The sequence below is a fragment of the Varanus komodoensis genome, unplaced genomic scaffold (genome assembly GCF_004798865.1).
Source record: "Varanus komodoensis strain SLA01 unplaced genomic scaffold, ASM479886v1 scaffold105, whole genome shotgun sequence".
NCBI lineage: Eukaryota > Metazoa > Chordata > Lepidosauria > Squamata > Varanidae > Varanus > Varanus komodoensis.
Window position 1 is genome coordinate 1,060,548 of NW_025335297.1, and position 24,715 is coordinate 1,085,262.

The 24,715-nt window shown below is 43.5% G+C and overlaps 1 protein-coding gene across 4 annotated transcripts in view; it reads right to left on the minus strand.

The window, feature by feature from the left end:
- The window catches only part of LOC123017937 (C-type lectin domain family 7 member A-like), a 49,192-nt gene that overhangs the window by 11,657 nt on the left and 12,820 nt on the right, over window positions 1-24,715 (minus strand). For 3 of the 4 annotated variants that reach the window (XM_044419621.1, XM_044419623.1, XM_044419622.1), the window contains 5 exons: window positions 22,878-22,970; window positions 21,614-21,798; window positions 19,631-19,734; window positions 2,366-2,456; window positions 731-806 (listed from right to left, as the gene is read on the minus strand). In XM_044419621.1, coding sequence (XP_044275556.1) covers window positions 731-806; window positions 2,366-2,456; window positions 19,631-19,734; window positions 21,614-21,798; window positions 22,878-22,970 — 549 coding nt within the window. The remainder of the gene's footprint in view (window positions 1-730; window positions 807-2,365; window positions 2,457-19,630; window positions 19,735-21,613; window positions 21,799-22,877; window positions 22,971-24,715) is intronic. The other variant, XM_044419624.1, reaches the window with a different exon arrangement.

A 24,715-nucleotide genomic window follows, 5' to 3' on the forward strand; every position in this document is an offset into this window, starting at 1 on the left:
GCTGCACTTCTGTGAACATTTATCTGCACATAAAGTCCAGCAAAAGTAGTGGGGCTTAATTCTGAGTGAACAAGCACCCAAAGGCAGATTGGATGTTATGAAAATATATCATTAAAATGTTTAATATGAAACAAAGAGCTAGAATAAAGACTTGAAAAAAGAAGGATAAATGAAATAAAGACTGGTCAAAAATTACCTTTACAACAGAAAGGATCTGTGAGTTGAATGTTTGTGAAGGGAAAGAGTGAGATCCCTCAGTCAAAAGCTGTTGTTATATTATGCATTATTTTATTCACTAAAGAAATATGTTACTGAACATCTTGAAACCAATATACTTCTTGTACAGATAAAGTTTTATTTTGTTTATTGTTAACTCAGAGCCCTAGGCTGCTTGAATATCAGTGTCTCACCCTCAGGACCACATAGTCCAGTGAAGGAGTCTTCTAACTTGGGCCCAATAATATGGGAGAAGTTAATTAATATGATTGGAATTAAATTCCTGGTGGCAGCATTACATACATAAAGAGAGGCAGATTCAAGAAAATTAAAGAAACACCATATTCAAGCAAATTATAGGAGAGTACTAGTGACAGAAACTTTTTCCTTTCATTTCAGAATGAAAACATTTGAAAGGAGAAGGATGGGGTCTTTCAATGCATCATTACATATTTTATATAGAATTCCACTAAAAGCAGAAGCAATTATGAATATGCAGGGCTAAGATACTCACCCAAGGCTATCACAGCTACCACGAGGATGACATTCCCAATGCAGAGAGCAACCAGGAGCCAACGGGAGTGCTGCAGCTGGAATGTATGGCAGGAATTTTTTTAACTGAAGCGTATGCGTGAAAGAAATGCTTGAGTTTGCGTCCCTCCAATTGACTGCAGGTTAAAGAATTTTATAATGCTAAGACACGAAGGAAAATGAAAGGGTTTTTTCCCCACATAATGTTACCCACACATACACATTTACCAATATACTGAATTTACTCCTTGATCGGTTTAAGGATAGTTATTGATAGTATAACTCACCTGTGCCATTTTCACACTCCAATATTTAATGAATTACTAGGTTACATATTTTCCATGTTCTGGCAGCAAAATTTGATACTCCCAGGCATTTTGCAGGTTATGATAATGCTTTTAATTTGGGTCCTGAATTTTTTTATTATTGATTGCTAAATTGGTTAGGGGTATGTGTGTTGTTTGTTTTATAAGTTTGCATTTAAGCTGTTTTTATAGTATGTACTATATTGTATTTTAAAAATTTTAATCTCTGTCAGCCACCCAGAGAGCTTTGACTATTGGGTGATAGATAGTCAATAAAATTTATTTATTTAAAACATTTTTACCCCAACCTTTGCCCAAGCCTCAGGACGCCTTACAAAAAATTAATTAATAATATGAAATACAATTAAAACATTCAATAATAACAACTCAAAAATAACAGTAAGAACAATTCAAAACTAAAGAAAGAGGGGAAAAAAGAAGAAAAAGAAAATGAGACTGTGGACAATGTTATTAATTTGTTAAAATTATTAAATTAGTTATTAAAATGAAGGGTAAATAAAAAGGTTTTTACCTGGCGCCAGAAAGAGTAAAGAGTCGACGCCAGTAAAATGAAGTAAAATCAAACGGTTCTCTGCAAACCAAAATAATGATCACATTTTCCAGAGAAATTGCTGCTGAATCAAAGATTCATTTGAATATCAGATGAATTCTGATCATTCAGTGTAGAATGGCAAAATTTTTGGGAGGAAATTTAACAAAACACAGCTAGAACTGTAGCTGAATTTCATCATCTTCACCACCGCCATTTGAGAAACCCTTTATCATCAGAGAAAAAGAATGACAATGTATAGAAGTCTGAAAATTGCAATGCAATGTACCCACCTAGTATATTCTCCCAAGTATGAAACCCAGGTCATTTTGTTTAAAGGCCTGAAACTGTGATAGCATTTATGGAAGACTCTCATTCCTTGTACAAACTACTGAACAATACTTCCACATACACATTCCCACCCTTAACACACAAACACCCCCTCCCCCGAGACTGGCGGGAGAGAGGAGGAGTGAGAGGGAGAGAGAGAGCTTTCCTCCTCCTTTCTGTTGCTCAAAAATCATATCTAGTTCTGGAGTAGCACAGCTTATTTCTGTGTATTTCACACAAATATCGAGATCATCCTTATGCATTCGTACCAACACAACCAACAAACACGTTAGCATACAAATCAGCAAAGAATGTTAAGACCTGGAAGGGTCCAAACCCATCACATCCATGGAGGCTTCCAGGCTTGCTGCTTCAGCGAGATGACAACCAAACACTAAACACAAACCAGCAGTTGACATTAACACTTACTTACTGAGCTGTTCAGGTGGACAGAGAAGCCTTGGGAATGTGGGTGTGGGTGTTCAGGGATGTTGAGGTCAGCATAAACAATTTCCTCAGCCATGCTAGAAGTGAAGGGTAAGTATTTTAGCCTGCCTGTGACTAGAAGAAAGCTGCTAGTGCCAGTGAGCAGTATGTGAATCTGATCAACACGATCCACAGGAAGTGCTAAACCAGCCCAGATACTAAATTCCCCCTGCTGTCTGTGGGGGTTGTAAGTGTGTCTTTAGTCACATTTCAAGACTGCCTAATCCCTGAGACTCCAGAGAGACCCAGCATCCTAAGGGATACTCCTAAAGGGCCAATTAAAAGATCAAAGAGGTGGGCAGCTCATAGTCTCACTGGTGGGGTGGAGAGCAGGTTAGAAGAAGCCAAGCCAGGGTGTCACTGGGTGGAACCAAGCAGACCTTGGCTGGCCATACCTATGAGGGTGCCCCAAACTCCCCCACCCCCATCCCTCACTATTCCTTTTTCTTTGCCTGTTGTGTATTTATAGATGGTACATTTCTGGGCAGGAAATGCTTTATTTAATTATGTTACTGATTTGCTGTAAGCTGCTCCAGGAGCCTTTCTGGCTCTTGAGTGGGATGAAAAAATGTAGGCAGAAGCAATCCTGTGCCCTCAGGCAGACTCTAGGGGAAGAGGAATGTTCAGAGTCCCAACTGCAAAGCCAGGAATCACTCGCAGCCTGGGAGTGTCCCTCGCTTCCCTTACAGCCAATGTGGATACAATGTGGGCTTTGTGGACATTCTGGTGGACTGAGAGGGGAGAAGGCTGGTGCAGCCCAGGTAAGATGCCTCCTGGAAGCAGCTTGGCCTTCATCCCTCCTCCTCTAAAGCTCCGCAGTGAGAGAGCCCAGGTCAGCTCTGCAGAGGATGGCCATGATCCTCTGAATTTGGAGGATTATGGGCAGCATCCTTGGACTGTACCATAAACAGAGTAAGCAAATCAACAAAAGCTATCCAGCGGGTATTTTAAAAAGCAAAGAGATGAGTCTATGTAACTGTGTCCATGCCCACCTGGCTGCCTCCAGACTATATTTTTGCAATAAAAGTAAAAAGATGTTGCAGCGGTTCACCAGGAATCTTGATGAGCCCTTTTCCAGGACGTACTCAAGTTTCCCATTAAGAACGATAGAAGGAAAAGTGTGTTACTTGAGCGTAATCCTACCCCCGCCCCTCCATCTCTCACTTGGTGAGTGATCTCATTTGATCCTGTTAGTTTCTGTAGATTCAGGTATCCTTGGGCAGGCTCTAGGTATGTCTGCTCTGAACCATAGTGCCAGGCAAGTGGGTGTGCGTCTGCAGCTTCACTTGCGTTCCCCCCTCCGTTCCCCATCCAAAGAGAGAGAGAGAGAAATAGAGAAAGGGGAATGAACACCACGTTGCAACTTACTTGATCTCCAGAAGAAAAGAGAGAGTTCTTTTTTGACTTGCCAGTGGACTACACAGGTGAGGGTTTAAACTATACCTTCTAACATTGATTGGATCCCAGGCACCTAGACTCCTACCTTCTCTCCTGCTGTCCTCTGTCTACCTCCTTTTCTCGTGTGTATGTGTGTGTGGGGCAGGGGAACAGGTGAATTTCAGCCTAAATTTACTGAAGACCAAGGTCAAGATAATCCAAAGTATTCCCAATCATAAACTATAGGTGTAAAAGCAGGACAGTGAAGAAAGCTGATAGGAAGAAAATTGATGCGTTCAAACCATGGTGCTGAAGAAGAGTTTTGAGAATTTCTGTCTTTCTGGTCTGACAGAAAGACAAACATGTGGCTCCTAGATCAAAGCTTTTCCTAGAAGCAAAAATGACAAAATATGAGACAGAGTGACTCCCTTAGGGAAGCCACACCTTTGAACTTGGAAGAGTTGAGTGGCGCTGTCTTGGACAGGACATTTTGGAGGGCTTTCATTCATAGGGTTGCCATAGGTTGAAGATGACTTAGTGGTGCATAACAACAATGAATGGCACCCCAAAAAGCTGGCCCATTCTTTCACCTGTTGGATGCCATATTTTAAAGCTATCTGGCCCATTTAAGAAGCAAGGAAAATAGAAAGGAACATACACAGAAGTTTAGAAATGTGACTTGATATCTCAACAGGGCCATTCACAAACAGCTAACATGAATAGAACATAACTGGCTTGCTCTCTGATCTACAAAACCATCTTGGAGAAGGATGGAATAGCTTATACCCTGGAAAACAAAAACAAAATTAAATTGATCTTGATAGGTTGGAGTGCTGGGCTGAAAATAACAGAATGAAGTCTAATAGGGACAAATGCCAAGTTCTGAACCTAGAAAAGGAATCCAAATGTTTAGATGGGGGATACTTGGTTTAACAATAGTACACATGAAAAGGATCTTGGAATTGTTGTAGATGACAAGCTGAACATGAATTAACAATATGATGTGACTGCAAAAAGGACAAATGCATTAATAGAAATATCACTTCTATTCAAATCCCATGAAGTACTAATTCCCCGTTACTCAGCACTGGGTCATCCTCATTTGGAGTACTGTGTCCAGTTCTGGGCACCCTACTTGAAGAACAATGCAGACAAAATGGAAAGTGTTCAGAGGAGGGGAAAAGGATGATTGGAAACAAAGCCCTGTGAGAAGAAATGAAAGAATCGGGCATGTATAGCATGAGAAGATGGAAGAGAGAAATGGTAGTCCTCTTCATGTACTTGAAAATGTGTCCCAAAGAGGAAGGTCAGGATTTCTTCTTGACTATCCCAAAATGCAGGACATTGCAGGCTCACGTTACAGGAAGCCAGATTCCAAGCTAGATGTCAGGAAGAACTTCCTGACTGTTAGAGCCATACAACAATGGAACAAGCACTAGGGAGGTCCTGGGCTTTCCCACACAATAGGCATTCAAGAAGCAGCTGGGCAGCCATCTGAGAAGGATGGTTTAACTTGGAGTCCTATATTGAGACAGGTGTTGGATCTGATGGCTTCTTGGCCAATCCCACCTTTGGTGTTCTATGATTTTGTGTAGACTGAAGCCTGGTGCAGCCTGTTGATTTAATTAAGTGCAATTCTTTTGAATGGATTGAGTTTAGCAAGGAGATATTTCCCAAAGTCCTTTTTCTTTTCAAAGCTAAATGCTCAGAGACTTTCAGGCCTGGTGTCAACATGGGGCAAGTACTGGAGTCCCAGAGGGCTCATGGAGCCTTATTATTTATTTATTTATTTATTAAAACATTTTTATGCCGCCCCATTCGCCGAAGCCTCGGGGCGGCTTACAACAATAAATTAAAATAACATTTTAAAATATATACATTAAAATACAAATATACGATATAAAACATACAGTATAAAACAATATAAAACAATATTATTGGCTAATGCACTGAGATAAAACCCAATAAACAAACAAATAAATAAATAAATGGAAGTTATGACTTCTGCATTTGTAAGAAACTCTTATTTGAAAGGCTTCTTCTGATAGAGAAGCACCAACTGGGTAGCTGCTGTGACCATCCCCTTGTTTAATTCTAATATTATATATTACTTAATGTAATAAAATTTCCTAGCTGCATTTTCCCTAAATATCTCTGGCCTGCATCATTGTGGCCAGCACAGGGACCATCTGTCACTCCAAGAGGACACTTGGCTGCATCTGAGCTGGTGGTTATGGACTCCTTCACTCTGGATGGCCCCTGCCACTGCCCACATACCCTCCCACCCTTTAAAAGAAAAGGCATTCCCTGTACCATCATGGGCTTAGCCATTTGTTCTGGCTGGTTGCCTCTGCCACCCTGCTATTGTGTTGGGACTGGGAATTCCTGGCCAGGCACAGGTGTTACATTTTGCAAATTGCATTTGTGAGAATTCGCACAAACATGTGGCGCCTTTCAGGTCCTTTCCCTGAAAGGCATCCAGCCCCAGGCAGTGCAACCACCGCTGCTTAGGTGGTGGATTTAAACAAAAAATGGACTCCATTCAGGATCTTAGCCTGGGTTGGCAAGTGACAGAAGAGCTGCTTTCTGTGACAAGGAAGGAGTTGCATTGGATGGGAGGGAAGCTTGCATGGGACACAATGCTGAATGGCTTATTGGCTACCTCATCCAAGCCAGCCAGTCCAGAGTCCAGGTGGGCTGTGCTGATTGCTGCTGGACTGCTGGGAGATTGCACGACTTGGAGCGGTAGCACCTCCATCCTCCATTTTCACATGTATGGAGAGAACAGAGATGAGATTGTTTTCATTATTACATTCATATTTATTTATTTATGGACCTGATGGTCTTCATGACCCCTTCCAACTCTACTATTCTATGATTTGTATGCCACCTGACTTGCCCATAGGCAGCTATGAGAATTGTCTTCCTGGTTCTTAAAAGCTTCTTGTTGCTCTTTCTTTGTTCTTGTTTTATTTTTATAGGGCTGAGTGAGAAAAACACTCCCTCAAGGTGTGGGGGATATACAGCAGAATGACTTTTTGAATGTTTTCAGAAAATTTTGCTAAGTTCTAAAGGCTTCTTATCTGGGTGGCTCACATTGTATTATGATTATCAGGGTAAATATGGCTGTATGAATTCTCCCTTTCCACTCATCACCTTGAAGCCCCTTGATTCTCCATGGGACTGGAGTTGTTGGTGGAGCAGGACATTGAGTCACCCCAACATATTTTCTGGTCCCTTCAACTTTGCCTCCTCTGACCCGCCTTCCATCCCACCAGATGGGCCACCAAGCTCCACTGATTGCCCTTACACAGCTCTGAGGTGTGATCACACTCGGAAAGCTGTGTACAGTTTTGGCTTCCACACCTAAAACGATATTGTATGATTGAGAAAATTCTGTGCAATGAAAGGGAACTAAACTGATCAAATATCTGAAGCAGCTCCCTTTTCAGGAAAAATTGCAGCACTGTTTAGCTTTAAAAAATGGTTAAACAGTGGAGACACAGCAGAGGTGTGGAACATTATGTATAATGCAGAAATTGTGGATATTTTATTATTTAAACAAATAAATATAAATTGTTTTCTGTAGACAGCTGGTTAGCCACTGTGTGGGCAGAATGTGGGGTTGAATAGATGCTTGTTTTGATTCAGCACTGCTGTTACCTTCTTTTACCCTGAGGCTTTTTGAAAACTGAGAAAAATGAAAAAAGGAACCCTCATGAATCTTGTATTAAATTGGCGTTTTCACTTTACAACCCTGAAAACAGCAAGATTTTCCGGTTTATCGGAATGTCATGGAGCACTATTACAAAAACCCTGCTAAAGCCTTGGTAGATAATGTCCACCATATGCCCTCTGTCCATTTGGGAGTTTACTCAGTCAAAAATGAGATTAGTCTGACAGGATTTTTTTTTTTTTGCTAAATCCATGTTGGCTTTTGTTAATCATTGCATTTTCTTGAAGGTGCTTGCAGACTGACTTTTTAATAAATTGCCTGTGCTGAAGGTTCCCTTTGTAATGTGTGGTTTTAATCCCATTCAATTCCTACTGTTTTGCCCTGACTCCATCTGGGAAGTCCCTTTGGGGGCTGCCTACATGCCATATATATTTCCCGTATGTCTGAATAACCTGTAAATATTCTTTTGATTGCACACTCCCAGTGTTTTTTCTGTTTGGTTGGGGTTTTTCCCCCCCATTCCTGTCAGCATGAACATGGACATTGTAAATGTAATAGTTCTGACATTTTGGATGGATTGAACTTTGTTTTGCTCATTCGCTCACTAATTACTATTTTAAAAAATAGCCTAGCAAAAAACCTAGTTCTTTTGACGGAGAACTAAAATTGTAAAGGAAAGAACCTATGTGGTAAACACCTTTGACCATAACTCAGATTCCGATGGAACAAATGAGTAATCCTTCTGTTGGCCCACTAAGGAGGGACCACAAGAGTTATTACTGTTAGTAGAGACATACGGGTGGGCCCTGTTTGTACCGCCAGCAGTGGCCTGAGCTGCACAACCACCTTCTTGCTGGGAAAGCAAGTGGGTGTGCAGGGCGAAGGGGCGGGGGATGCCGATGAGCGTAGACGGCGGCTGGAGGGCTGGGTGCAAGGTCTGCAGGAGTGTGGGGCAGGATGCACAGGGCATGGCTGGATGCACAGGTGGTTCTTGAAGGGCAGGTTTGGGTCAGTGGGCTTGGCACGCCGAACCCTGCACAGGGCGGCACTGAGAGCACCCTGAGAATGAGCCCGTGGCTGCTTGGCAGGACACTCATTGCTGCAATGACTGGAACCAGAAGGCAAAGAGAGGAGTAAAAAAGCAGGAGGGAAGCCGTGCTGGATCAGACCGGTGGTCCAGACAGAAACCAGGTGCTGTTGGTGGGCTTGTGACTCTTCTAAGGATGGGACATGAGCCCCCACAAGTAGCTTCTGTCACTTAAAAATCCCAATGATGCAAATGTGATTTAAAAGTACAGCAGTGCATTTTACAGAAAAAACACAGTATATAAATCACAAAGGAAATTAACAACTGCCAAAAAGGAGAAAATGACAGTATTGTCTTAATCTTGATAAATTTCTGTGTCTGCTCCTAGGGGTGAGGAAAAATAGACACCCTAAATTCTTCACTCTATTTTATGAGCATCCAATATTTAATTTTTGCTCAAATATTCTCAGAGAAAGGAGGCAGGCATACTCCCAATAATTCAATGATCTGGTATGGGAAAGAAAATTGTCAGGAAATTCTCTTTGAGCCAGGATAATGCCTGGGTATTCCTTAACCTGACAGCGGTATTTAAAAAATGTAATTCAGTAAATATAAAAATAAAACTAGCAGACTGTTAGTCCTGACCTGAGAGTGTTTTGTTGAAGCCTTTCTTTAGAAATGTTGGTTCTTATTGAAGACTTGGATGTCTTGGGATTTATCTAATCACAAACAATCTATAGATGTTACACTAATAAAAGAGCCATTTGAATGTGTGGGAGCAGTTGAGCCCGGTTTTCATACCCCATCATGCTGTGGTAGTTTTGTGTTTGGCATGGGGTTGTGCTTTGTTTAATGCAGATCATTAAAATGTGGCTCCCTCTCCCACCTACAGTGTCCTTTCTGCCACCTCAGCATTTTATCGCTCAGTCTGCTTATAACTGAGGCCCAGGAAAACCTGCAACGTACACAAATTCCCTTCAGCATATTATTAAAAGGGCCCTGTTCCTGGTATTGTATGTGCTTGCTGCAATGAAATGTTACGTACAGATCTTCCAAAGAGACAAAGACAACAAATGAATAATCCAGAACTCAAATTTATTCTGCAGTGACTTTGTTATGATGTTGTGAGTACATCGGTAAGTACAAAAGGGACAGCATCCATTCAGGTCAGTATTCAAGTATCACATCCTATCTTTGAAAACAAAACACACAACCTTTTGCATTTACTAGGGCAAAAACATCAGAATTTACTGTAATTTGTTGGTGGTAGTTGCTATTTTAGTTTCAAGAAAGAAAATTAAAGAATTAAAGTTATGTAGCTTTTGGTTTAAATAGTTATACTCTGGTGTTTCAGCATATGTGTGTGCTGAAGGTTCCATAAGCTCATCAAAATCAAGCAACTTTTAAGATCAAACAAACAAAGTCAGTTTTAAATTGATGCTACAAAGATGACAAGGTTGGTGCCAGGTGAGCCACAGCAGGGAGATCATGCCACAATTGGGGGGGGGGGGGCACCACTTGATAAGGCCTTCCTCCTCATTGCCTCTTTACAGGCCTCCCTTGACGGTGGCAATCAAGAAAGCATTGGATGCCGATCATAGGGTCTTGGACAGAGTTTGCGAGAGGTGCTCTGTCAGATATTGTTTTGCTCATTTGCTCACTAATTTCTATTTTAAAAAATAACCCAGTGAAAAAACCTAGTTCTTTTGACGGAGAACTAAAATTGTAAAGGAAAGAACCTATGTGGTAAACACCTTTGACCACAACTCACTGAAGCCACCTGGCCTCAAGGGACAGAGATGGCTCAAGGAACACCCCCAGGCCATGAACCTGCTCCTTCCAGACAAGTGCAACCCCACCTGGAACAGGTGGACTGCCCTCCGTCCAGTCAGAAAAGCCAGCCACTTGCAACATCTCAGTCTTGTCTGCACTGAACTTCAGTTCATTAGCAGTCCACTATCACAGCCAGGCACCGTTCAGCACATCCACCACCTCACCTGCTGAAGATGAAAAGGAGAGAGTTGTGTGTCATCAGCATAGTGATGACACTCTAAAACTCTGGAATACCTCACTTAGCAGTTTCATGCAAACGTTGAATAGCACGGGGGACAAGACTGACCCATGAGGAACCCCATAACTGAGAATCTGGGGGAATATTTGCCATCAGCCTAAAATTACTGAGTTTTTCTAGGTCTAGGGAAGGTTTTTCAGGAGTGGTCTCACCACCACTTGTTTCAAGGAGTGAGGGACTACTCCTCCTTGTAAAGAGGCATTAATCACCTCTCTGGTCTGCTGACAGTTCCCTCCGTTAGCTTTAACTCGCTGGGAGGGGCAAGGATCCAGTGTGGTTGTGGGCACGAGAACCAGTCCAAGCACCCTGTCAACATCCTTGAGCTGAACTAGGAAATTAGGAGCTTCAGTATGGATTGCTGTTGTTATATGCCATTGTTTCTGAGCTGTGTTGACCACCTGAATGGAAGCCCTCCAAAATGTCCCATTTTAGACAGTGTTGCTCAATTCTTGTACACTCAAGGCTGTTGCTTCCTTTATCTGAGCCATCTCATATGAGCCATCTCATATTTGCTCTTCTTCTACTGTCAACTTTTCCTAGTCTTATTGTGTTTTCCAGAGTGTCTTGCCTTCTCACGATGTATCGAGAAGTATAACAACCTAGGTTTCATCATTTTTGCTTCCAGTGATCCACGTGTTTCTCTTTCGGTCAGGCTTGGGTATTCCCAAAGCTCTCCTCCAGCACCATGTTTCAAACACATCAGTTTGTTTCACACATCATCAGATACTTCCTGTCAGTTTTCTTCCCTGTCCAGCCTTTTACACTCAGACACAGTGACTGGGAAAAAGTGGAATAGAATATCTTGGCCTTGGTTTCTTGACTATCCTTTCTGGTTCCTTTATACCGTGTTGACTGGGTCTTTTATCATTTTTTGCTCCAACAGACACATTAGGGATTATTTTCATGATGTCTTATTTTTTCTTATGAAAGCCATAAGATTCTTGCCCCGAGAGTCCTCCACGATTTCTTTCTTGTACTGGACTGACTAGCTCTTAAAAAAAATTGCACTCATCTTGTCTGGGAGTCAAAACATTATTCCCTTTAAATCTATCATTAAATCAAGTGTTAACTGAAGACTTACGAGATAGGAGTGGCAACACACAAACGCATGAAGTATTGAATTATGAAACATGTCTGTTCATTATCAAGTGCACACGTTATTCATGTGTTGTGTCTATACTCTGACTGGTCATTTGGCAGTAAGTCTCGAGTTCATCTGTTTACATAGGTGTTAACCTCTCGTCCAAAGGTGCCCATTTGGGTATTTACAAATAATTATAATTTATATGATCATTTATTTAAGTATTAATGCCATTAATGCTATTTATTTATATATTAACATTACTATTTTATAATTCAATACATCTGTCATGTGTTGCAATGGACATACTACCATGTTTCCCCATCTGTCTGGCTGACAATCTTGACTGGGGCTTATTTTTGGGGTAGGGCTTATATTACAAGCATCCTGAAAAATCATGCTAGGGCTTATTTGCTGGTTAGGTCTTATTTTCGGGGAAATATGGTATTTGCCTTTCCAAGTTTCATTCATTTTTGAATTTCTTGGCAGCAGTCCATTTGAACTGATGATTGAGCCAAGTCATGCAAAAACTGTCACAAGGGCAGTTTATTTCAAAATGTCTGTTTTAAATTGTTGCTAGAAAACATTTTAAAAAGGAACCTGGAGGTGAAAAGGATTCCTAGAAGACTCAGCTAATACAAAATAACAACAACAACAACAATAGGCAGGTTGCTTACGTGTAACTGTCGTTCTTCAAGTGATCATCTGTGCATCCCACATATGGGTGCTGCGCCTGCGCAGTGCCTCAGTCGGGAAGATTCCTCTCACTAAGCTGAGAGTTTTCTGGCAGGAACCGCGTCCTTTTCTGTTACTTGAGTAGGTGGGTTCCCACCATTTTCTCAGTTCAACTGGAGACCATCATTTGCCCTATGTGTATGTCCGTAAATGTCCTATCATTATATTCATACACATCCACTGACACCGATGTGGGGCTGGCGGGTGAGTTGTGTGAGTGCACAGATGAGCACTCGAAGAACGACAGTTACACATAAGCAACCTGCCTTTCTTCATCGTGGTCTCTGTGCATCAAATGTATGGGTGACTAGCAGTGTGGAACTTGTGCACATAATGTTCCTCTCCACACAAAGGAGTCCTAAGAAGCAGACTTCGCTGGAAGGTTTATTAAGTCCGTTGACAGGTTCGTTTACGAGAAGCCAGTTTGAGAGGCATTGGGAGAAGAAGAAAACAAAAAACAGTGAGGGGAAAAAAAGGCAGGGCTTTTTTTTAATGCCTTCATGAGGTAAATTAAAAATGGGCAGAAAAGATTAAATAGAGGGAGGATTAGAGATCAAGAAAGTGTAAGAAATGTTGAGGAAAGCTGAGATAATCGTATAGCTAGAGACCCCGAGGCATTGCAAATGGTGGTCGAAAGCGAAATGAGAAAATGGCGGGAACCCACCTACTCAAGCAACGGAAAAGGGGCAGGGCTCCCGCCAGAAAACTCCCAGCTTAGTGAGAGGAATCCTCCCGACTGAGGCACTGCACAGGTGCAGCACCCATATGTGGGATGCACAGAGGCCACGGATGATGATGATGATGATGATGATGATCATCATCATCATCATCATAATTTGTAATTGAAAAAAGCATTTGAAGGTAATAGTGCACTCAAGAATAAGGCAAGATTGAAATCAAAGGACCTACACATTGGTTGGATGTGCTCAGAGTCTGGGGGTGAGGATGGATCGCCTCCTTAAGGCAAGACAGAGGCTGCAGGTCAATTCACTCCTCAACTCTGGGTTAGCCATAGATTTCTGCTAGATTTGAGCTTGTAACAGTGCTGCTTCATGCTGTTACCTGAAACATACTCTCTCACAACACTTAGGCTAACCACTTAGCCTGAAATCTGCAGCCATGTTGTACTTCCTGTCCAGGAGGGAGCAGGGAGGTATGGAGAACCCTGTGTGTACTCCTGGGACAGGATGACTGGATGTCAAAGAGGGTAAATGAGAAGTATCTTTGGAGCCTGGGACCGGTTGGAATCCAGGTGAAGCCTCAATAAAAGTAGCAAATTGCATTATAAATTACTAATAGGTGAGAAACATAGAGCAGATGTGAATAATTCAGAGATAATCAACAGACACATTAGAAAGGGGAGTCTCTGGATGAATAAAGAGTTTTCTGTAAACTAACAAACAGAACAAAGAATAATAGGGAAATGAATTTACTTTGTATCCGGACAACATGTTATGACGTAGGGTTTATAATGTATGTTCTCTGTACCTCTTTCGAGACTCTGATTTGGGAAGCATCTCCCCTTTGTCTCCATTTATTCTATAGCGCACCGGAATAAAACTGCTATTAGCTCTAAGTCTCGTCTCAGGCTCTGTTTGGCTTTGGGTCTGGGGTCCACCCGGGGTTTGCCCCAGCTGTTAACTGTTTTCAGTCCGGTAACAATGCTGGGTCAAAAAGCCCCAGTTTCTGGTATATGCTGATGGGAAACGATGGCTGGTAGGGACTGATCAAGGAGGAGATCTGGGGATTGCTGAAAATAATGACCCAGTGCGCAGCTGCTGTGAAAAAAGGGCATGATTAGGAAAGGAACTGAAAATAAAGCTGGCAAGAAAACTGGCTGGACTAACCTTATACAAATTGATGTGGTGGAAACACATGTGGTACAAATCAATGTGGTGTACTGTGTACACTTTTGGTTATCACCCTTAAAATATCCTAGTTTAGAGTTGGAAAAAGTTCAGAAAATGACAACTAACTTGATCAAGAAGCACAAGAAATACTTTTGTGAGGGAAAGTAATAACAGCTTTGACTTCCATTAAGGGGAGTAAGGGGTGATATGGCAGAGATGTACACAGGCATTGTGTGGAGAAAGTGGAAAAAGAGACATTTTTCTTCCCCTTTCATATAACTAGAACCCAAGCATTCTGGTAGAATACTAGAATTAATGCTCATGGTTGGTGGGATAAACAGGACAGATGAAATGAAGTATGTCTTCTCTCAGTACATAGTTAAACTATCAAATTCACGTCCACAAGATGGATTGATGGGCACCAATTTGCAGGGCTTCAAAACTAAATACCCTTTCATGAAAGCATTAAAACAGTTATAAGTATGGCTTGTTAGGTTGCAACTGGAAGATCAACCCCGAATCCTTAAATCCCATGATGCACTGGTAGATGAGGCAGCCAGGGGGTGTCCCACTCCTTTTTTGCCTTTTCTGGGATCTACCGCCCCTTCCTTGTCCTACTGTGTAAAGCAGTATTTCAGGTGCACTGCAGAAGGGCACTGATGTGGGACTCGTCAGGGACTACTGATGCAGCAAGGGACTTCCTGTTCCTTCCATCCCTTCCCTGTGGCTGTTTCTGAGCTCACTTTCTCACCTCTGAAAGGCTGTGCTGGTCCCCTAATCTCTTTGTTTCCTCCTAATGCATGCATCTTTCTTGCTGCAGAGGAAGTTTTTCTCCATGGAGCACATTGTACTGCTGAGCCCGATGCTATTGATGTAGACACAAGGGCCCGCTCCTCGCACCGGAAACCTGGAACAGACGAACGATTGCAGTGACATCTGCTGACCTGGAGTAAACACTATAATACCTTCTCTTACAAGTAGTTGCTCGGTTAAATTGAGGTAGGTTAGAGCAGCCTTCCCTAAGCAGGCACCTGCTGGATATGTTGGGCTACCTCTCCCCTAATCTCTAAGCAGCCTGACTGAAGATGTGGGATGTGGGAAATTGTAGGGATTTGTCTCTCCCTTGTCTCATGTGATCAAGTGCCAGGCCTTCTCAGAGATCAAGGGAGGTCCAGACTATTTCCATCTCTAAGCCCCCAGCCCCCATTATAGCAAAGTGCAAAGAGATGGCAAAACTGTAATGTTTCGAACTACATTCAAAACTGTAATGTTTTGAATTTCAACATTTAACAAATTCATGCTTTCACAAAAAAACATTTTATGGTGCAATAATTTGCAACGAAGATCTTTTCTATTTACTAAGTGCTTGCCAAGCTTTTTTTGTGTAAATTCAAGAATTATTTCTGGGGGAGAAATGGCTTCTTGCAAGGTCACAGTTTACATTAGGCTTAACGAGGTCATTCCAACAATCTTGCCCCAGATCTGAGCAGTCCTAATTCCAGACCTGCTTCAGCACACAGAAATTTCAGGCCTGCTGTGAATGTAAGGCTTGGGCCAAATGGTCTTACTGGCCAATACACCCTGCAGTAGGCTTAAGGTTTTCCAGAATCCCAGGGAAAATGTTACACCAGGCCTAGGTTTACAAGGGAATTTTACTTGGTAAACTGAAGAACTTACAAGAATAGTGTGTTCCCAATCTGCAAGGCTCCTATCTGCTGGAATGAAGTGTCAGCAAAGCCTGCTGGTCTGAGTGAGATGTCTGAACAAAGGAGGCAGGGCTGGTTTATACAAATATTTTTAACAACCAGTAGGAAGATAATGGGTCACACCTGTGTTGCAGCTATAATGCCACGAAGTCTAACTCTAATGACACACAGGTTATAAATTAATGGCTTTTTTATGTTAAGTTAGTGGGACTGGATTGTGTCAGCTGCCTTGGGTTCCTTTTAAGAAAAAAAGGCAGGACAGAAAAACAATATATGTATTAATATAATGCACATAACTTCTTCAAATGGTTTTAAATTCTGTATGTTAATGTTCTTACATTACATCTCCACATTTCTTCTGAACTGGCCTGTGAACTTTGAGTATTGAGTGGTACAGCACTGTCCGGTGGATTAGGGCATGGTTGACTGACCGAAAGCAGAAGGTAACCATTAGTGAGGAATCATCAGGATGGCAGCCAGTGACAAGCGGGGTCCCCCAAGGCTCTGTCCTCGGGCCGATCCTGTTTAATCTTTTCATCAATGACATGGAAGAAGGGGTGAACAGTCTGCTGATCAAATTTGCAGACGATACTAAAACTGAAGCGGTGGCCACAACTGAGGAGCAGGTACTCCAGATTCAAAAGGATCCGGACAGACTATGGAAATGGGCAGGAGACAACAGGATGGCGTTCAGTGTGGATAAGTGAAAGGTCTTGCACTTGGGGCATAGGAATAGGTGTCCTAAGTACAGGTTAGGGGACAAGTGGCTGGAGAGCAGCACTTGTGAAAGGGACCTCGGGGTGCTGGTGGACTGCAGGCTAAATATGAGTCAGCCATGTGATGCAGTGGTCAAGAGGGCAAACGCCACCCTTGGTTGCATAGCCAGAAGTGTGGCTTCTAGATCAAGAGAAGTATTACTACCACTCTATACGACTCTGGTGCACCCGCAACTGGAGTATTGTGCTCAGTTTTGGGCCCCTCATTACAGGAAGGATATAGCCAGGTTAGAGTCAGTGCGGCGTAGGGCCACAAGGTTGGTGGCCAGTTTGCAGGGGATGGGGTATGAGGCGACATTGAGGGAACTGGGTCTCTTCAGCCTGGAGGAGACTCAGAGGGGATCTGTTGGTGACATACAGGTATGTGAGGGGGTGTCACACAGAGGTGGGTAGAGATCTGTTCTCCCCTGCAGAGGAAGGCAGGACGCGCTCCAACGGAGCAAAGCTCAGGGAACCAAGGTACAAGCTGGATGCCAGGAAGCACCTCCTGACAGTTAGGACCCCGAGGGTGTGGAATGGGCTTCCACGAGAGGTCGTTGAGGCCCCATCGGTGCAGGTGTTCAGAGATAGGCTGGACATGCACATGGTGGGCATGTCATGAGCGGAGCCGGCTGGTGCCGGCGGTCAGACTAGATGGCCCAGGAGACCCCTTCTGACTCGCTATGTTTCTATGTTACAGAAATGAAATGAAATGAATATTTATCAGTGCAAACTGAAATTCCATGTTCAAAATGTCAATGGCAAAAGTGGAGTTTTCTTGGGTAGCCATCCATCATGGCTATGGATCTTAGGTTCCATTGTACTCAGCAAAAGCTTAGTTTCACATCTAGTGGATTCTGCAACATCTCTTTTTCATAAGTGATTGCCTAATTTGCCTAACTGTTGGCAATGCAAAGTAGGTAATGCTTCCTTTAACAATGCTTTAACAGAAGTGAAATGAAATGAGTATTTGACAGTGCAGACTTAAGATAACTGATATGAACTGTGGTGGTAGTATATTGTGTCGAAATATTATTAATCTGACTGGGGTTTTATGACAGACAATCTTCAATGTTTTTTCTTCTTTCTTAAAATTTATGTATTTATTGAATGGAGCTGGTCTTTGACCATAATAAAGTTTTTATCTGTCTATCAGTGCAAAATGAAATTTCACATCCAAATTTGTAAATGGAAAACTAGAAGTTGAGGAACTTTTTAAACATGTGGGAATATCTGGGTCAGCACTGAGAAATATTAAATTTTCACTCATCCATATAGAGCTTTTCAGTAACTTTCTTAAACTATGGATCATGACAAATAACTTAGGTTACAGCATGGGTCCTCAAACTAAGGCCCGGGTGCTGGACTCGGCCCGCCATGCCCATTTATCTAGCCTGCCATGCCCATTTGGACCCACCGTGCCCGCACCCATCGCTGCCCACCTCACCCCATGTGCAGGGAGGCAGCGGTTTGCTCGCTCGGAGAAAACGATCTCCAAGTGAGCAAGCTGCTGCCTCGTGCGCCCGCCTCCCCTCCCCTTGCAGCACGCGCCTGCCCGCCCGCGCCTCGCCTTGCCACGTGCCCCACCCCCACCTCAGCGCCTGTGCCCACACACACTGCCCCCGCCCCCTCACCGGCCCGTGTGTACTACCAGCACCACCTTTCCGGCCCGCGGCTAGCACTGGCACCTTTCAACTGGCCCCCTGCTGAAAAAGCTCGAGGACCCCTGGGTTACAGCAAGGGCCCCCAGTGGTTTTGGACATTTGGAAATTTGAGAAACTATTGTGGATACCACCACAAAATGCCTAATCATTGCAGTCTTCTTAGGTAGCCATCCATCATGGCTATGGGTCTTAGGTTCCATTTTACTCAGCAAAAACTTTGTTTCACATCTAGGGGATTCTGCAACATCTCCTTTTCATAAGCGATTGTCTAATCTGCCTAACTTTTGGCAGTAAAAAGCAGGTAATGCTTCCTTTAAACTTTGCTTTAACAATGCAGGGTAGCTGCTTTTTTTGGAAGTTACTAGACAGTTCACTGATATATTTTATTTATTTATTTATTTATTTATTTAAAGTTTTTATATGCCATCCCCTTGCTATATAGCCTCAGGACAGCTCATACAAATAAATAAATATAATACAAATACAGTTAAAACCTGGAAACACCCTGGTTGAACAATTAAAACCTATAAATATTAAACATTGTTAAAATATTGTTTGAATAAAAAGGTCTTAGCCTGGCGCTGAAAAACAAATAACGACGGCATCAGGCGGACCTCTCTGGGGAGTGCATTCCACAGATGGGGCGCCACTGCAGAGAAGGCCCTCCTCCGGGTACTTTGCCTCCTGATGTCCCTCATGGAAGGCTCCCGGAGGAAGGCCTCTGCTGCTGATCTCAAGGGGCGGGGGGGGGGGGGGTAAATATGGAAAGCTTTTTTACCAGCTTCAAATGAGAGAGCTGGATTCCATACAGAAAGTCCCAGCCTTGAGTTTACAAGAGCTGAACAGGGCCGTCAAGGAAAGATAAATGCTCATGTCCTGGGATGTACTCAATTGAGGAAACACATTCAGTATATGAGAGGGCAGATGCCTCTCATAGAAACTGCCTTCAGATGGATACTTATTTGAATATTTGGCTTGCCTCTGTGTAAGCCAATGTATAATTGCTAGAAAGTTGTATGCATTATGCATGTATTCATTGCTATGGACATATAAAAACTGATGTTCATGCATTAGAAAAATGACCCTTTGAGGCCCATGGGCTTCTTTTGGCTCCCTCTATAGGGTTTGGGAAAATAATATCCTCACAGGGAACTGTGGGAAACGCATATCAGCTCTGGAAATTAATGTTGCGAACTGCTGATGCAGTCAAAACATACAACAGCTGAATAGTAAGAAGCCAATGGAGATGGAGTGAAGCAAAAGCACTCACTGGTTGTTCAACGCTGTGCCATTCAGCCATCTCCAGGGCTTGCCTGCGTCTTTTGAGAGGCCAATCCAGTAATGATGGGTGTAAGTAAACCTCATCAAAAACACCTAGGAAAATGGTTATCAAATTGCAATTTACTTATTTATACAATGCACATTCCCCTATAAGTAATGTTTCTGGTGGCTAACAGTAATGCATTACAGATAAAAATGAATGAAAGTACATAAACATGAAACATAAGCTTGACACAATCATGGAGGTGGAAGTGTTCAGCAGCTCCTTTAAAAGGGCCATCCTGGATCATTTCCAAGTTTTAAGTCCTGATGATGTTGACAGGCTGCCTGGACTGGTGAGACAAACCATCTGCCCTCTCAATCCTTGTCCATTTTGACTGATAGTCCAGAGGGAGGAAGCACTGAGGGAGTTCTTAGACAAGTCTCAAAATACAGTGGTACCTTGGCTCATGAACTTAATCCATTCCGGGACTCTGGTCGTGACTCAAATTGGTTGTGAGTCAAGTTAAATTTCCCCATAAGATTCAATGTAAATAAGGTTAATCTGTTCTGTAACAATTTTTTTAAATCAGAAAAATATAAAGCAAAGTGACAAAGAACAACGAAGATCGTGGCCATCTCCCCACCCCCGCCCCCCGCCCAGAGCACGAGCACGGCCATCTCCCTGCACCTCCAGCACGACTGCGATCGTGCCTGCCATTCCTGCACTTGCCCATCATCCCGGCGTGCTGGTGGGGGGGAGAGATGGGCGCAATTGTGGGCGTGCTTGGGGAGGAAAGACGGGCGTGATCGCAAGTGCTCTGGGGAGGAGAGATGGGTGCAAACGTGGGTGTGCTGGTGGGGAGAGACGGGCACGAACGTGGGCATGCTCAGGGGGGGAGACGGGTACGATCGTGATTGCGCTCATGCAAGGAAGACAGGCACAATCATGAGTGAGCTCGGGCAGGAAAGATGGGTGTGATCTCAGCACTCCCCCCCACCCCCAGCACGATCGCGGCCATCTCCCCACCCCCGAGTGGGGAGATGGCCATGATCGTGGGCGCCACCCAATGTGGAGTTCACGACCTGAGTCAAAATTTTTATGAAATTTTTGTTTGCGACCCGATTTCGTCATGAACTGAGGTGTTTGTGAGCCGAGGTAACACTGTACCATTAAGGTCATCAAGAAGGCAGTGGAGCTCCAGGCAGTCCTGAGTGATACTGATTCCTGGACCCATTTCAAACTGGCTTCAGGGTGGGACATGGAGTTGAGACTGCTTTGCTTACTCTCCTGGATGATCTATGACTCACAACTGACAGTGGGACTGTGTTCCTGCTGGGTGGATTCCTCAGTGGCTGTGGTAATTCTGGATTGTGCGGGGGAGTTGGGAATTGGAGGCACTGCTTTGCAGTGGTTCTGTCACTAACTCTCAGGCTGGTTCCAGACGATGAAGCTTGCTGTTCTTCCAAGGAGGAAATGGCTTGTGGAGTCCCACAGGGCTCCATTCTGTCTCCAGTGCTGTTTAACATCTACATGAAGCCACTGGGATAAATCATCTTGGGGAGGGATGCTGGGTGTCATCAATATGCTGATGACACCCAGATCAATTTCTTCTCCACATCAGTGCTCCCTCTTCTAGAGACAGCATCTCCTCTCTGAATGACTGCCTGGGACTGGTAAGGGGCTGGATGAGGAAAAACACATTCAGTTGAATCCAGACAAAATGGATATGTTTCCTGTTAAAAGTCTGATGCCATGTTAAGAGATATGTCAACTGGTTCTCAATGGGATCACACTCCCCTTGGGAGACCATGTTCACAGTCAGCACAGACAGAAGCCATGGTCAAGAGTCCGCTACCAGCTTTGGCAGATTCATCAGGAGAAGAATGACCGGAAAACAGTAGTGCACGCTATACAGTAGAACAACAGTTGCCCTTTGGTACAACCTGCCTGTGGTTAACTCATTAATTGCAATACATATTTGCTCCTTACCAGCTCCTCTTCGCTATCAAGCATAGCCAAAGATGCGCTGAATGAGGAACAGTTCTCCTTGCTGATGTTCCAATTATTTTCCTGGTCTGACCAATAGTAGCATTTTCCTTCGTACCCAATCCAGCTGTCTGGGCAGGCGGCATCGATAGGTGGAGGAGTGGGTGGGCATGGCGGTGGTTTCCTAACTGGAAAGAAAACAATTTGCTCGCAAGTACACTGTAGCTCTCAGAACAGGAGCTTGGAAAACCTGGGAACTGGCACCTGGAGGTACATTTCTGTGTGGATTGCTAAAAGAGAGCAGGTGGCATCCAGTCATGTGCAATAAGGGGTGAAATACAACTTGCTCTCTCTTCCCTCCCCACTGTAGCCCCTGAAAGTCTGTTGCAAAGGATTGTCCACATGTCTAGTGCAAGTTTTGGGGTCAAGTGGGAGACTACAAGGGGAGAGAAATGCATCCCACTTCCCACTTCCTCTGATGGAAGCAGTTCCATCACCAGAAAAGCATCACTGGATTCCCTCCTCGGTTAAGCTCCTTCACTAAGACTGCAAATGTCAGGATTCTCTGGGAAAGCTATGACAATTAAATCTAGGTCTCCCTCTCTCCCTCTCAATTGTTCTTTCTTTCTCACCCTCCATGTAGGTTTGCAGTGTACATGGATTCTTTGGGTTGGATCCCTAGCTAGTCATACCTAGACCCATAGAAAACAATGGTGCTTAAGTTACTTGTCACTGAGTCTGAGTCTGGTTCCCCTAAAGAACAAGAGAGTCTCTGTCCTGCTGCAGCTTACATTGCTTAGTTTCCTATACAGAGACACACATGGGGGTGGGGGTAGAGCAAGAAAAATTATCACAAGGGCCTGTGATGGCATGGATTTGATCCTTTTGCTTTTCACAGCAACCTGGCCAAAAGCTTTCCCTACTGGTAAGTTAGTGGGATTTAGCAGAGGAGAATTTATTTATAAAAACCCTAGGCCATCCCTCTTTCTTTTCGAGTGTGCAGCATTATTAACTTTTATTTACTGCAGCACAAAGTATTTAAAACTTTTGTACCCTGTCCTATACCTAGAAGTCTCAGGGTGGTCCAACAACAAAGGCACTGCATAATATCTATAATAAAAACCCAACTAAAACAAATAAATATTAAAATAATGAGAAAATAAAAAGGGGTTGGCCTGATGCTGAAAAGAATAAAGAATATAACTGAATTTAAATCAAAGACCTGGGGGACGGGGTAAAGTAAAAACATACATTTCTCCTCACTCACCAGCCAATGCAATTATAGTAATTGTCATAATCGTGAAGACAACAGTTGCTGCTATTGGGTATTTTTGGTCTGCAATGCACTTTGGGACAAAGCCTGAAAAACATAAGCATAAGAGTCTGAGTAAATGAAGATCATGGGAAGCAATCAGCTGATTTGCACAAGATACTTTCTAGACCATTGTGCAGTTTACACACAGTGATAATTAGGGCTCTGGATCCTTATCAGAAGATCCTATGGACACTCTGTGCATCACACACTTTCCTCTCTGCAGCACAAAGGACATCGTGCAGGAAGGACAGGAAAAACCGTGGTGCAGCAAAACAGCCTCCCACAACCTGCTGCCCTCCCCAAATGTCCTGGACTACAGAACCCAGCATGCCTAGCTGAGGGGTGCCAGGAGCTGCATTCTAACACTCCTGCTGGGCAACAGGCTGAGGGAGGCTGCACCGAAGGAAAACCACAGTCACCTAGGTGCGTGTTTGGGAAGCACATTCACCTCGGGATGGCCTGCAGGGGAGAGCTCAACAGTAGGTCTTTGTGGAGACTCACACACCCTTCCTCCACACTCCTTTTTTCTCTCCGTGTGCAGAGAAGGATTCCCAGAAAAGGACTGCCCCCGAAGCTGTGGGACTAAAGCCTGCCAAACTCCTCCCGGGACCTTCCTCGGGGAAAAAACTATTAGTGCAGGCCCTGGCAGAGGTGAAAAGCCCTAGCTTCTCCCATCACAGTTTGTTTCCAAGCCGAGGCTTTACAGTACACGTTGCACTGCCTCCCTTTGCCTTTTGTGATCCCTGCTGCCTTCACAACCCCTGTCCAGGGCCTCCTTCTGCTCCCTTGTTTTATAAACATCGGTCTTCACCATTTCCTGCCCACTACATCCTAGGACTGCTTCTTACTAGTGCTTCTTAGCCACAGCTTTGCAAACACAGGAACAGCTGATATTATCAAAGTAATCATACTGTATTTCTGAGTGGATTCACTGAGGCTTTCCGCTCCCCCACACCCGTTAACACCCAGCAACAGATCTACCACAGAACTATGAGGACTGCCTAAGCTCAGTTTAGGCAGAGAAAAGTATCAAAACTCAAAGTTGACGATTTGGGCTAATTCAGTTCCTCTCCAAAGTCTAGCAATGCTTCTCACTTACAACAGGCGCAGCTGACTTGTGTTCCTACAGGTGTTTTGCCCCACAACTCCCATCAGCTCTAGCGAGCATAGCCAATCATGAAGGATGATGGGGTGGAGGCCAAAACATCTGGAGGGCCACCTTGATCTATAATCCAAAGGTGAGAGTGTTGGACTGGGACTCATGAGATCCTGGTCCAAGCCCTGTTTTTTTTCCCATAACAGCACCCCAACTGTGGAATTGAATCCCCCTGGAGAGTAGGCTGGCTTCATCCCTCCATGCCTCAGATGCCAACAAAAAACCTTCCTGTTTTACAATGACTTTGATGGGTGAATTGGTTAGGTCCTTGATGGCTTTGATGGGTTTTTAATCTTAATCTGCTGCTGCCATACTGTGGTTTTCCACAAGACTTTCTAGTTTATGACACTATTTTATTATTTTAATTGGGTTCATATTCATTTGTAATTCCCCATCCCTTCTCATGTTGTTTATCTTACTTTATTATTTATTTTCCTGGTTACTTCATCACATTTTTAATCTTATTTATTTATTTTTATTTATATTGTGATTTATATCCTGCCTTTTTCCTACAAAGGACTCAAGGCAGCTTACATCATTCTCCTCCTCCATCTTATCCCCACAACAAGAACCCTGTGAGGTAGGTTGGGCTGAGAGTCTGTGACTGGCCCAAAGTCACCCAGTTGGCTCCAAG